We start from the raw sequence: 14,482 nt of genomic DNA on the forward strand, positions 1-14,482 counted from the left end.
ATCAGGAGAGGCTCATATGACACTCGGCAAATAGACTGCTAGCGTTTCAAACAGGTTCTAGGCCAGTTAAGAGGTAGAGAGGTGGGAACATAGCATATGGGGGTGGGAAGGATCAGGATATGAGTGATGGGGTAAGATTGCTCAGGTGTTTGGTGCATGGTGGATTCAAGGTGCCACCTACTGATGGTTCAATGTATTGCACAATTTTCTTTTGTAAATTTGTCTCATACACTTTGAAAAGCCTTTCCCTGAAACCAATTTTTGGATGACTGAGCAACAAACTAAACATTTCTTTAAAGATGACTGAAATGGTTTTGTATGTCTTGAATGTTTTATTTAAGTTGTCTGAACATACACACACAGGTTTCTATTCTAAACATTAAGCCTCTGTCTGTACCTTGAATTACACTTTTTACTTTTGGTGGAGTCCCAAATTCAAATGTTTGACAGAACAAAGGTACAAAATAAAGCTGCAATTGGAACTTATTTTAATGAAAAATAATAAAAAAGTTTTAATTTAAACAATATGTATGGTAGAGCAGAAGTTTTCACTTTGTGACACAAATAGACAAATCAAAATCTCAAGCTACAAAGTGTCACACATTCTGAGCTTGTAGATTTACAAATTAGGACAGTAAAAAATAACTTTTTGTAGTTATATTGCAATAATGTTACAGGCACACATGGACCTTTAAAATAAAGTAAGAGTCTGCCTGCGAGGAATATCTCATATACTCAAAAGTAGGACGCCAATCTAACTGAAGGGAGGCCGCTTTGAAAATTGTTAGGTTTGTAACCTCCTTGGTGTCCTACTAGCTCTGGTCCATAGCGTTAGAAGTTCTCCTTAATTCTGTGGGACGGATGTGCCCTTGTGCTCACACCCAGACTGCTCGGCCTTTAAGGGGACATCTTTTACTGTGGCAAAATAACATTTACTTAGATTTCTGGCACTGTGCCTTGAGCACCTCCTCAATCAAGAAGGCACGCTTGATCCTGTCACGCACACACTTTGCGCACCGTCTTTGTTTTGGTGAGTAGCAAAAGTGTATTCTTAATTTACTAAAGAGGCTGGGTTACCGTGGGTGTGGGTCCCAAGGGCTCATCAGTCCCACAGCGTTAAGGAGAACTCCTTCTAACGCTATGGACCAGAGCTAGAGTCCTACCTGGTGTCAGTTAGGACACTTGACATGTAGCACTGCCAGAATCTTATAAGAACAAAATCTCTCACTCCCTCTCGGAAGAGGAAGAAGTTTCATCTCCCACATGGGAGAACTGGGTTCCGGTGGGACATGAAACGGATTGCAGCTTGAAAAGCTTTCACATTGTGGATCAAAGAAAATATCACAAATGGATTGTCTAGAGCCCAAACCTGAACATCTAAAAGCAAGAATAAAACATTCTCTTCAGCATTACTCAGGCAAGGCAGAAAGTGAATTTGTGCATTAATTTACAGTATAGTACTTCAGTCACTGTTTCAAGTATACAACACACATAATTTATGTAAAATTAATCTACAAAATTGCACAATTGCTAATTGTTTATGGAGGAAACTAAATGAATTACGTACCGGTACTTATGAAAGAAACCGTCCTTCATGAAACTTCTTTTGCAACTCTGACTTCAAATGATGTAAACTACAGCAGACAAGGTGTCATCTGTATAAAAATCAATGATATAATAAAAAGCACAGAGCTTGACAGCAAACAGTTTCAAGTTACTGTCATCCCAAACAATTCTTGGTAAATCGCTTTAACAGGTGCCATTGTGCCAATTGCCCTTTTCGCACAAAAATATTAAGACAGGAGTTACATGTAATTATTGGTGCATGATGTGTCTATGAACTCTGATCAAGTGTCAGCTGTGGCGAGGTTTGGCCAGGTCGGAGTTCAGATACACCACAGTAACTGAGATGTCATCCCTGTACATGCGTGCTAGGTCTACTGGCAATGTTAACATAGCGGATAGCTTCTCTTGGCACAGCTCTCCATATTCCCCAGTGCCCAGGGCATGTCTGATGAGGTGTGTGGCAGCGTTTAGGTCCAGGGCAGGGGTGGCACGGGCTTGTCGTTTCAACAGGAGATCGTGCATCTGGCCCAGATTCAGCCGTCTCTCAGATGCAGAGACTGGAGCCTGAGGAGAATGAGCGTGAAGAGTAGAAGTTAGGTATAGGGATGGGACGATATGAACATTTCATGTCACATTGTGTGACCAAAGAAATTGAGATTTATGATATTATCGCAATAATCAAAATATCCCCAAGGTCCATTATCCTGGAGCGGAACATTTGACAAAAAATAGATACAAGCTCACAACGCATTGTGAGCTTGTAGATCGGCTATTTTTTGGCAAAGAGATTTGTTAGAGAGTGAAAAAGAAAATACTGTATCAAGTACTTTATTTCCAGTTCCGTTTGACCAATTATAGAGGGTTTAAGTGGTACTAGATATGCAGCTTATCAAATAAATAGGTGAATTGATCCCAGTGCATGATGGAGGAATTTCATCAATGATAAATTAAAATCTCCACGATTATTGTGAGTGTTTTTTATCACGATAAAGGACAGCGATTATCGCGATTATAAAGCGAATAAGATGAAGAAACCAACAAATCAATGAATTTAGCCTTCAACGGTTTTCACACTGGCAGCAACCACAACATACATGTCAATTCCGTCCGACAAACACGCACACTTTTCATACCTGCAGGTGGATCCCACTCAAATGCTCCCCAACAAGTCGCACAGCCTCCTTGCTGCTCAGCTCGTCCCACAGACCGTCGGAGCCAAGGATCAGGAAGCGGTCCTGAGGTCTCAGCTTGTGATAGGTCAGCTCAGGTGCCACGTCCAGGTACGGTGGAGTTAGGTAGTTGGGTGGAGTGTACTGGTACAGGTTGAGGGAGTCCAGGTCCAAGCCAGAGTCCAGCCCGTTGAGAACGCTCTGCTGCAACTCCCGACTCCACTTGAACCTCACATCACCAAAGGAACGCAGGGGCATCAGGACCTGGCAGAGAACATGTGGACAGAACAGTTGGTTTACTGTGAGAGAAGGAATTAAGTACTCTGAGACACTAGCTTCCTCAATTCTGCTATTTCAATGTACTGTAGTAGTTTTTACTCATCAATTCTTTAACCCAAATTTCCCCAGGGACTGTATTACACAAGCATAGACAGTTTAAGCGTACACTGGAATATGTGCAAGAAGCTCTATTATACTGTTGTCTTTGTGTCTTACATATTTATTGTATATATATTATTATTATTATTATTATGATTTTGTAAGTGGCGCATCTATTCTGTTTGCATAAATGTTTGTGTTTATGACTGTAGCTAGGGACCAGCATTCGTGGTGACAGCACAATCAACAAGTGCGACCTGACATAAATAACAGGGCGCGCTCTGCTGGCGCACAAGTAGGCCATACAAGGGCCATACATGGCCACGACTGCATTAGGTGTAAGTTGGCACCTTGACGGAGTACAGTCTAGATTATCTATTGCTTTACATCTGCCACTGAATCCAAAAACACATTATGTGTGGACAATAAAGTCGATCTAATCTTATTCTTATCAAGCTCACCCCCAGCAGTCTGTCATCAGTGACCACCGTGTCCCTCTCAGAGTGGGGGTGCTGGGCTCTGATCCGCTCCATCTCAGCCTGGTTCTGGGCGTTGTGGTCCGAGGAGAGTGGCAAGGCACTCCATGTCCCGTCGTCCTCCTGCACCCCCAGCACGGCTCGGCAGTCACCGGTGTTGGCCACGTGGATTCCCTCCATGCCCACATGGGCCACACAAGCAGTGGATCCTGCGAAGGCAACCTGTTGCAAAATAAAAAATCACACCCGTGTGAAGTGGAGCTGTGTGTGTGTGTGTGTGTGTGTGTGTGTGTGTGTGTGTGTGTGTGTGTGTGTGTGTGTGTGTGCAGGGGTTAAAGCAAAAAAAAATCCCGAGACGGAAATGTATCCCCCCCCCCCCGCGCTTGAAAAGTGTCTTTTTTATCGTTGCTGCCATGCTGCCATATAACAGATACAACAGAAACAGGCTCCTGGTTCTCTCACCGTTTGACACGGTGACACCAGGACCTGAATGGCTTTCCCGTCAACCTTTTCATCCAGCCAAGCCCACCTCAATTTGTTTTTGACCGCACTGAGCAGTGAGCACATCCGAGCCTTATTGTCGCTGGCTCCGCCCAGAACTCATGTGCAATTCCAAATAACGCGTCGCTGACTGAACCTATGCCACACGTGGGTAATGTTATGAGAGAAACACTGCGATGCAGTGGAGAAATCTCCGCCTATTGCCATGAACAGTGAACACCAATGATACGTTGCTAATCGGTACCAATGAAACACCACCCCGAAGTATTTCATTAGCATCTGTATGGATCACTTTTGTGAGTGACAAATAAATCCCCTCGAATCTCTGATTTGCAAACATAACAAGTTGCTTATAATGCAGAGAACGTAAGCAAACCATATAGACTGTAGAAAGCAAACGCGTATTGTCAATTACTGCTGCCCCCTGTAAACACATATTTAGATAGTATAGCCTACCTGCTGTTTACATGTAAAACTCCAGTGACTTCATCTTTTGACACTGCCATCCATACATTACAGAGAGAGCGACGTCTCATTCCTTTGCAGCATCCAGCTATTGGAATTCAGCGTAGGTCCAAAAAGTTTAACAAACTTCCAAACGGTGTACATCGTTTAAGCCACAGGAGCACTGTTTTCTATCATAAATATGAACTTTAGCCAAACTATTGCGGGTAATCCAAGTGATGTTTTGTTTATCCAACATCATGCATCGTCGCAGTTAGCTTACAGCAGCAACAAGTAGCTAGAGGCATTTCCTCTCAGTGTAGGGCGGATTTCAAAATAAGAGCCTAGGGTAATCTGATCAAGTCAAGTCAAGTCACGTCAACTGGTTTTATTTTTAAGTCTACTTACAGGAAGCAGTTGGTCTAAATTAGAACTACATGACACACCAGCAAGTCTACGCACCACAGTAGTAACTGATGCTATTATAATTAGCGCAGACGGTTCAGCTTTTTTTCTTTTTTTCCGAATCTTCTCTGATCTCATAAATAGCCCCTAGTGAATCCTCAAGACGGAAATCCGTCCCCAGGACGGAGAACTTTAACCCCTGTGTGTGTGTGTGTGTGTGTGTGTGGATCATGTGTACCGATTTTTGTGACATTTGAAGAAAATATGTAGGAAAAGGAGGAAAAAGGGTGTTTTGGAGAAAATTCAAGATGGCGGAAAATCTATCATGGCGCAAATGGGCGTGGCCTATATGGGGAGATGCGTCATGACCCAAGGAATCCAGGGAAAAAATATTTTAAATTTTCCGACCTACGGTTCAAAAGTTACAGGCCAAAACGTAAAGTGGGGTGTTATGGCGCCACCATGCGGCCAAATGACACAATTCTTTTTTATTTAATCCTTGAAATCATTATGAACCTCCTCTCCAAGTCTTGAAACTCTAGCCCCTATGGTTTGCGAGAGACAAATAATTGAATGTGAGTTTTTGCGATTCCCATTATAAGTCAATGGGGAAAATTAATTCACTAATAAATTAATATCAATTAAACTATTGAACCTTTCTCTTAGCAAGTTACTAGCCCACGATTCCCGAGTAAGCCGGTCGATTTGACATATGGCGCGAGTGTGTGGTGGCAAAACTGTGGGACTAGTAGCGTGCCGAAGTTTAGGAAGTTCAGGCTACATACACACAGACAGACAGACAGACAGACCCACACAGCCACGTATAGGGAGCCTGTGCTTCACACAGCTCCAAAAAGACACAGATATCATACAATAGTGTTGTGTGCATTTTATGCTAATCTGAGCTAGATGGTACAGAGATGGTACTAGTGTTTACCTGTATAGCTGTGCTCCTCATGATGTCACTGGAAAGAGGGACCTGCGCCTCTAAAGAGATATCTGTGTCAAGTCGCTTAAAGGCATAGTCCAGAGCTTCCTGTGGACTAAAGGAGAGTGGATTAATGGGTGTATTGTAATTAATGCAGGTTATCAACAAATGTTAAGAAACCTAAATCCAAGGTAGGTTCCAGTGCATTTATTTCTACATGTACAAATAATAATGGCTGTCCTTTCTGGCAAGAATGCCCAAATAGATTCATTAAGCTAAACCAGATGGTGAGGATCAGATTTTAATGCTACTTATTCTGTATTATATTTGTCATCTTATTCATATGTGTTTCATGCTCAATTCTGTTGCTGCTAAAACACCGGAATGTCCACACCGGGATCAATAAAGGGTTTATGTGGTATGCTCATTTTTATTAAGCAGCACTATGTCACATGCTGTACAAATAATAGTTGAATATGCACGTGTCTAGGCACCAAGTTAACAAACATACATACCTCATGCCATCACCATGTTCCTCACAGTCCAGCATCTCCTGCCAGAAGACTCTGAGGTGGTCTACGTAGAGGGAGGCAGACTCGCGGTAGATGAAGTCACTGTGGTGTTTGTACCACTGTAAGATGGGAGGGACTGGTCGTCCGTGCTCCATACACCTCTCCAGTTCCTCCAAGATCCGCTGGGACATCATGGCCACGGCTACGTAGTACAGGAGACGCTCGCTGACTGCCTGGGCGCAGGCAGGGCCCCCGTGCCCGTCAAACACTCCAAAGAGCATACCTTTTGTCTGATGAAAAAATAAAAAGTATTAAAAAACATATCTTAGACACTGAGAAGAGACCATGGGGCAGACCAAGGACCAGGTGGGCAGGGGATTGATATATTTGAGATCATTTGGGGGGATTTTTAAAAGGTCAAACGTTTTACTAGTTGAAAGAAAACTAGTCTAGGACTGATGTGGAATGAGGAGAACAGGCCTACCTGTAGGCAGGAGGCTGCACTGCGTCGGTCCTCAATGGGTGTGTTAGCAGCTAACTGGTTGCTCTCAAAACGTTTCACAGCACCGAGGCCCCTTCCATCAAACTCGGGTACAATCACAGCCTGTGATACAGAGACATGCATAAGCTTTTTAACCTTGTGATAAATAATTGGCTGGTGGCTGCAGAATAACATGAAGTCAATGTCTTATCAGATGTAAAATGTACAACAATTGCATACTAAAGCGGTTTTCTCTGTACATTTGCGTCCCACCAAGCTTGTGTCCCCGCCAAGATTGGCCTACGAATTGAGCACAAAGTGCTCAAAGTTTGTTGTACACACAGGGTCACATTGGCCAAGCTTTGCGGCCACGTAATGAAATGAACTTGTAAATAGCACCGCTCACTTCACACTAGGTGTGATACAATGTACAGTTGAAGAGTTAATCTGTGATTAGCTGTGAAGAAGGATCGATTCAAATGTCCACCTGTGGGACTGGGACCCACTACTTTGAGTCATTTTCCCATAGACTTGCATGCATTTAATCAAACTTATTTTTGCCATGATTCAAATCACCCTCTTCTGTCCAATAGTTAGAATGCAGGTTTGGTTACTTCATATTGGATTCAATTTTCAGACCAGAACCTTGGTCCTACTCAGTCAGATATCTGTGTACTCACTAGGGCTGTCTTCGACACAGGATTTATGAAGTCGATTCGAGTCGCGGGGGTTAATCCGACGCGTCGACGAATCGTTTTATAGTCTACTTTGTGTAAAAAAAAAGAAAAAAAAAAGTGTTGCTTTAAACCACGTAAACATAATAGAGTAATACATTAAGAGATGAATTGAATACACAGTGTTTTCGGTGATATCGGTGCGCGAGCACAAATGTTATCTGCATAGCAGTGTACAACCATAGAGTTATAACACACCGTTAAAACAAATAAAACATCTCCGCTGTTTCAACTCTGCCCCGTCTCTCTGCAGCGTGCAGTAGAGATGAGACATTCGCGAACGATTCCGCTCTCTTGAACGGCTCTTTTAAATGAACGATGGGATCCAGTCCGCAGTCGCGGGACACAGAGCACTGACAGAGTAATGAGTCAGTGTCGAGAACGGATTCATATCAGAAACTGATCATAAACAGGTGGAGGCACAGCTCCCGCTTGAGCCATCAGTGTGGACATGTCATGGACGCAAACACAGCGAAACACAATCATTCATCATGGATTACAACACTGGAACAATTCAGAAGCACTTTAATTAGAAAATGTAACTTGTAGCCTACACTTGTGTATGTTAATTTGACTTTAGAAGATTGTTTACTACTTCGTGGACGCGCGTTTGTGCTGTGGCAGGTTATTTAATATGGGATTTTGACAGCGTGCTTCCTCCTCTTAACGGAACACTGTCCCGGCTCTGAATGTTTTAACGAAGCGGCGGTTCTGAACCGTTCTGGCCGTTCCGTCTCACTTTCAACCCGACGCTGGTGCGAGACAATAAATAACTGTTCGCCAATTGCTACTTCTCATTGGAAGTACATGACACCACACCAGTCCAGCAGTGCACCGCAGTACTGGCAGTAGTAGGCTAACTGGTGATATAAAAAAATATATATTTTCGCTTCGACTCAAACAATTGGCGTCGATTCCCGGGGCTTAAAACGACGCGTCGATTCGTCGATTTTTAGAAGACACCCCTAGTACTCACATAAAGCCCCTCTGGTTAACGTCTATAAGTTTAGAGTTGCAGTGCATGTTTGAAACATTTCCAAGACATGCCTATTCCCAAATGTTAATGTATGGTGCAAATCAAGGATGTGTTCAGTTAACAATGACTGTACAATGTTCTATTTCTAAATGTCCATTCATTCAGATTGTTTTTAAAGTTGTTTAACAACTATGTTGTTTAGATTCACATATCTCGGGAGTATACTTTGCAAAGATGGTGGATCAGATGACGACATCAAAAGCAGAATTAACAAGGCCAAGGCCAGACATGCTTTTACCACGTTGCGACCCAAATGGAACTCCAAGGCACTGTCCCTTCAAAATAAGATCAGGATAAAACTGCAACGTAAAGTCAGTTCTCCTCTATGGATCAGAGACATGGAGAGTGACCAATATAAGTTAACCACAACAAATTCCAGACCTTTGCCAACAAATGCCTAAGAGGCATCCTACATTTGGTAACTTGTAAGAGTCTAGATGTCTCTACTTGGCCTGATCGCTATAGTTTTGTTACAGCCTGTCTTGTTATGGTTCCGCTTGTGCTTGAAGCAGCTAGTATATTAACTATCATCTGATCCCTGTGCACCTTGGCAGAACTACCATACCATCGACCTGACCTGAGTGTTATTGTACTTCTCCCCATGATTTCATTTTTTTTAAAAACTGCATAGACCTAGAATATTGTCCACTTCATCAATTACTGACTGATCAAGAATTCCAGGACAGAAACAGAAACACACACCACCTGTGAATGTCGTGAATTTATAGATAGATATACAAAATTCCAAGGCAAACCTGGACTTTGCACACCGTTTGAGAAGCAGTGATGTAAACCAGTGGTTCTCAACCTTTTCAGGCCGCAACCCCCAAAATACTCATATTTGAACTGGGGACCCCCACCCTGAAGAGCACTACTTATTGCCTATTCCCAGATGTTAATGTATGGTGCAAATCAAGGATGTGTTCAGTTAACAATGACTGTGCAATGTTCTATTTCTAAATGTCCATTCATTCAGATCGTTTTTAAAGTTGTTTAACAACTATGTTGTTTAGATTGCTGCTTACCTGCTCATTGGCCCGCAGAATGCTGTTGATCTGGACCCGGCTGAGCTGAAAGGCCAGATCCTGATGAGTTGAAAGATGCCGCTCGCCCCAAGACACAGATCCTGTCTTAGCACCGCTGTGACACCAGAGATGTGATTTGAGGCCCCTCCAGGAGGAGAAGTGGGACTGTTGGGTCCATGTGGGTTGCTGGATGGAGGAGGAGGCACCAACGCCATACTGGTAAATCTGAAAGGTACAGTAATGCTATTAATTAGGAAATCATTAAGATATTGTTGGGAGCTGCTGGGCAGTAAGCTAGCTGGGGGTTTTCTAGTTGGTACTTGGTACATTACACACCGAGTAAATATAGACATTTGACAGCCATGTTAACATAAATAGCAAGGTAAGGTTAGATCCTGTGCAACATTAAACTAATTAAGGTTGTGTTCCGTTTTGATTAAACAGCGTCACAATAGTGCTGCTAATCAGGGTTTCCGCTAGGCATTTTTGGGGCCGGCCACCGTGGCCGGCAGGATTATAGTTTACCGGCCAATCAATTAATTTATCGGCCATATTATATTGAACGTCACACGTGTTTGCAGATGAGATACTGTATGTGCATGGTGCACATAATAATTACCCCATTTTATGTGCTGGGCTTCCTTAATTGCTCTTTATCACAGATGCAATTGAAATCTGTTCCTGAGTTAACAAAATAATATCCTTACTACTTATGTTATGTAGCCTAGTAGTATAAAGAAGTGAATAGGTTAAAGTGGGCGCGCAACACAAGCGAACCGTTTGCGCGCCCTGCCACACAGTAGACTACGTGGCCTACAAATTAATAAGTTAATTGTATTCTATATGATTTTGGCTTCACCATCTCATGAAACCTTTATATGCAAACACACAACATTTGTTTTGTTTTGTTAATGTTATGTTGGTGCAAGGAAGGTTACTAACTTGCCTCTGTTGCTTTGACCACGATGGGATCACATCCATGCGATCAGAAAGTCATTATAATATCCACGATTCCACAGAGTTCGGGTCCCTTTTTCATTATCGTCTACTCTGGGTCCAGCTTGGTCTAGAACCCCAGTTCTGTTCTGATTATAACACTAGCGCATTAATGTAAGGCTATCAACTTGACGGAGCTGTGAAACGTGATGTGTGCTTCTCCGTAAGGCCGTGTGCTTGTCTAAAATAGCAGACATACAAGCTCACAGCGATGCGCGTTTCGACTTGTGAGCTTGAAGCTCCTATATTTCCAATGCACGTAACATAGAGATGGGATTTATGGCTATTTGAAGTGAGCCGGATCTCTGGGATCCGTTCCTTTCAAAGAGCCGTTCAAAAGACTAGCGTGCTTTTCCCACCACTGTTCAGGAACGGCTCCCTACTGTGAACCGTTCATTTCAAAGAGCCGTTCAAAAGACTTGATTCGTTCGCGAAAGTCCCACCTCTAACAGCGCAGCATGAAGCAGCTCCGCTGTCGTCAGACTCACAGAAGACAGAACATGATACAAATTTAAAATTATGATAGGTTTTAATGGTTGTAGCTTACTACTTTAGACAAATAATTATGTGAATAATAAGATTAAATGATAAAATAGCCTAAGAGGCATTTTCCCAGCCGGCCACGGTGGCCGGTGGACTTTATAATTACCGGCCAATGAAACATTTAACCGGCCAATGGCCGGTAAATACCGGCTAACGGAATCTCTGCTGCTAATGTGTATGTTGGCTTGCTGGAAGCAATATTGATTTTCCAAGGATGGTGGGGAAGAAGTAGCCTGGCATTAGCCGGACTGATAGCGTGGATTCACTCACACGTTCCTCCACTGTATCAGTCTGGACTTCGGCCCATAGGGAGAGACTATGAGAAATCAGAAAATGACCCGGCCAATCAGTGACTGTATTTCACTGTTCAGTTGAAACGCAGTCAATGACTGGCATTTTCTCATTTCTCATACTCTCTCCCTATGGGCCGAACTCCAAGTCTAGACTGATACCGTGGAGGACGTGTGAATGAATCCACAATATCAGTCTGGCTAATGCCAGGCTAGGGAAGAAGAGCTCTTGCTTATTGTTGAGTCAATTGGTCGGACAGTGGTAGACAGTGCAGAATAATTATTTACTATATTGTTATTATGGTAGCTTAAATCTAACCTTTGTGAAGAGGACAGAGGCGATGAGGCAACAAACAACAACAAACAGGAACTCCCAGTCCAACTACAGGGGGAGAACATCAAAGAGACTGACCGATTCACATATCTCGGGAGTATACTTTGCAAAGATGGTGGATCAGATGACGACATCAAAAGCAGAATTAACAAGGCCAGACATGCTTTTACCACGCTGCGACCCATATGGAACTCCAAGGCACTGTCCCTTCGAAATAAGATCAGGATAAAACACCAACGTAAAGTCAGTACTCCTCTATGGATCAGAGACATGGAGAGTGACCAATATTACCACAACAAACTCCAGACCTTTGCCAACAAATGCCTAAGACGCATCCTAAATTTGGTAGCTTTTAAGAGTCTAGATGTCTCTACTTGGCCTGATCGCTATAGTTTTGTTACAGCCTGTCTTGTTATGGCTCCGCTTGTGCTTGAAGCAGCTAGTATATTAACTATCATCTGATCCCTGTGCACCTTGGCAGAAATACCATACCATCGACCTGAGTGTTATTGTACTTCTCCCCATTATTTCATTATTTTTTTTTAAACTGCATGAGCATAACCATCACCTCCTAGACCTAAAATATTGTCCACTCCTATTTCCTGCTTCATCAATTACTGACTGATCGAGAATTCCAGGACAACAGAAACACACACCACCTGTGAATGTCGTGAATTTATAGATAGATTTCTACAATAATGTGATCGTCATAAAATCCCAAGGCAAAACTGGACTTTGCACACCGTTTGAGAAGCAGTGATGTAAACCAGTGGTTCTCAACCTTTTCAGGCCGCGACCTCCAAAATACTCATATTTGAACTGGGGACCCCCACCCTGAAGAGCACTACTTGGAGTTGGAAGAGTTGAGGCATTCCACTTTGTTTAACCATCCTATTGTGAAAATAGCAGATCTACATGCTCACAACACCTCGCGCGCGTTGCGAAGCGTTGTGAGATAAATGTAGATCGGCTATTTTCATAATTTCTGCCTCTAATATTTGACAATTTGGCCAATGTTTAATTTGTCATTTTAGAGGTATTAAAAAGTCCTTACATTGTTACATTGTTAAATGTACAGAAACCCTCTATAAACTTAAACTTTATGTTGGTTTGTTTACTGTTAAATGAGAAAACAATGTCTGGGGACCACCCCAAAATAATTTGGGGACCGCCGACCCACAGGTTGTTGAGAAACAGTGATGTAAAGTTGTAAACAGTGTGGTATATAGTTCATTGAATCAGGACAGTCACCTGGCTGGAGACAGTGGGGGACAGTGTCAGTGTGCCGCTGGAGGCTCTGTGGAGGATGCTGACGCACACACGTCCTCCAGACATCTCAGTGGACAGCTGGTCTGGTGGGTTCACTTCTCGGTAACCTCAATAGCTGAAGTTGAGAGAAATGAATGACATAGTAAATTAGCAAAGAGCCATCTCGTAGCATGCGCAAGTTAACTTGCCGAGGAGAGAAGGGCACACTGGCAAATGTTAACTAATAACAGGCTATCTATCATCAATGTCTGTCATTCAATGTTGTTTGAGATGCATAAAGGTTTCCTATGTAAACAAGCTGAAAGGCGTTCTTGGATCTCATCTTTGACCTTACCACTAGAGAACTGTACTGTCATGATTGAAACTGTGCCTTTTCCAATGCAAACTTATAAAAAAAGTCTTCAATCAATCAATCAATCAATCAATCAATCAATCAATCAATTAATCATTAACGTAAACCCGTTGATTGCATGGTGACGTTTTCAGCAAGCATTAGCTAACGCCAAGTTAGCCAGAGGCGTCTGCATGTGTAGGTTTGTTTTATAACATTAAACAGATAAACGTATTCAACTTGTTACACAGTCTGGTGTGTGCTTGTTGTCTAAAACAAAAATACGTTCATTTAAACAGCTCCTACCTGTCTTGGAAACTAGCAAACCTTGAGAACCAGAGAACGCACTAATGACAGCCGGTGGACGCCATGATGATTGTCCGAGTGACGTCATGACGTTTCCATTTTGTGCGTCGTTGTCAGAGCTAATATCCCACAGCCCAGAAGGACACAGCGTGTTTGTCCCATGGCCCAGAAGAACGGCGTCCCTGTGATTGGATAGTTGTTTGATTGTTTTACAAGATACAAGAATCTCTCTGCAGTTTCAGCACCACACACTTCGGTGAGGAATGTCAACATCGTCGCTCAGTTAATGACAGTCTTGTTTTACTAATTATAATCTTGTGTTAAAATGAACGAACCATAGACTGTAAAAAATAGGAACGTAACAAGTAAAAGGACTATTATGAGCGCCCAATAACAAGCTTGTAAGCAGCCTGACGTCGTATTTCCCGCTTCTATCCTTTACTGCCCAGGTATGAATTGAAGAACAACATGTTGACATGTTGACCTGCTCCTTACTTACATGGCTTTGTTCTTAGGGAAGTTTGTGAGGAAAAAACGTCAGATATTTACTGACAAAGTTCCTGTCAACAGCTCACAGACCTACATTTGGGTAGGTCAATGACTCAATGGGTTGGAGAGGAGTGAAGCAGTAGGTTTGCCAGGTGACAGGTCTATCCTTGATTCCTTGCCAAGTATGTTAGGTTAGGTATAGGTTGGGTAGTTTTAAAGGACTAACCTAAAGTAGGTTAGATTGGGTCTATTCTAGAATGTCTAGGTCG

The 14,482-nt window shown here is 42.7% G+C and overlaps 1 protein-coding gene across 1 annotated transcript; it reads right to left on the reverse strand.

The window, feature by feature from the left end:
- Positions 1 to 833: 833 nt before the first annotated feature.
- On the reverse strand, positions 834 to 13,800 carry pdp2 (putative pyruvate dehydrogenase phosphatase isoenzyme 2). Its single transcript, XM_080736733.1, has 9 exons — positions 13,725 to 13,800; positions 13,070 to 13,202; positions 9,656 to 9,880; positions 6,864 to 6,983; positions 6,383 to 6,669; positions 5,877 to 5,982; positions 3,575 to 3,811; positions 2,700 to 2,999; positions 834 to 2,130 (listed from the first exon to the last, which is right to left on the reverse strand). The coding sequence occupies exons 2-9, from the start codon at positions 13,151 to 13,153 to the stop codon at positions 1,855 to 1,857; spliced, it is 1,635 nt and encodes a 544-aa protein (XP_080592859.1). The 5' UTR covers positions 13,154 to 13,202; positions 13,725 to 13,800; the 3' UTR covers positions 834 to 1,854.
- Positions 13,801 to 14,482: the final 682 nt, after the last annotated feature.

Source organism: Nannobrachium achirus (assembly GCF_963921795.1).
Source record: "Nannobrachium achirus genome assembly, chromosome: 11".
NCBI lineage: Eukaryota > Metazoa > Chordata > Actinopteri > Myctophiformes > Myctophidae > Nannobrachium > Nannobrachium achirus.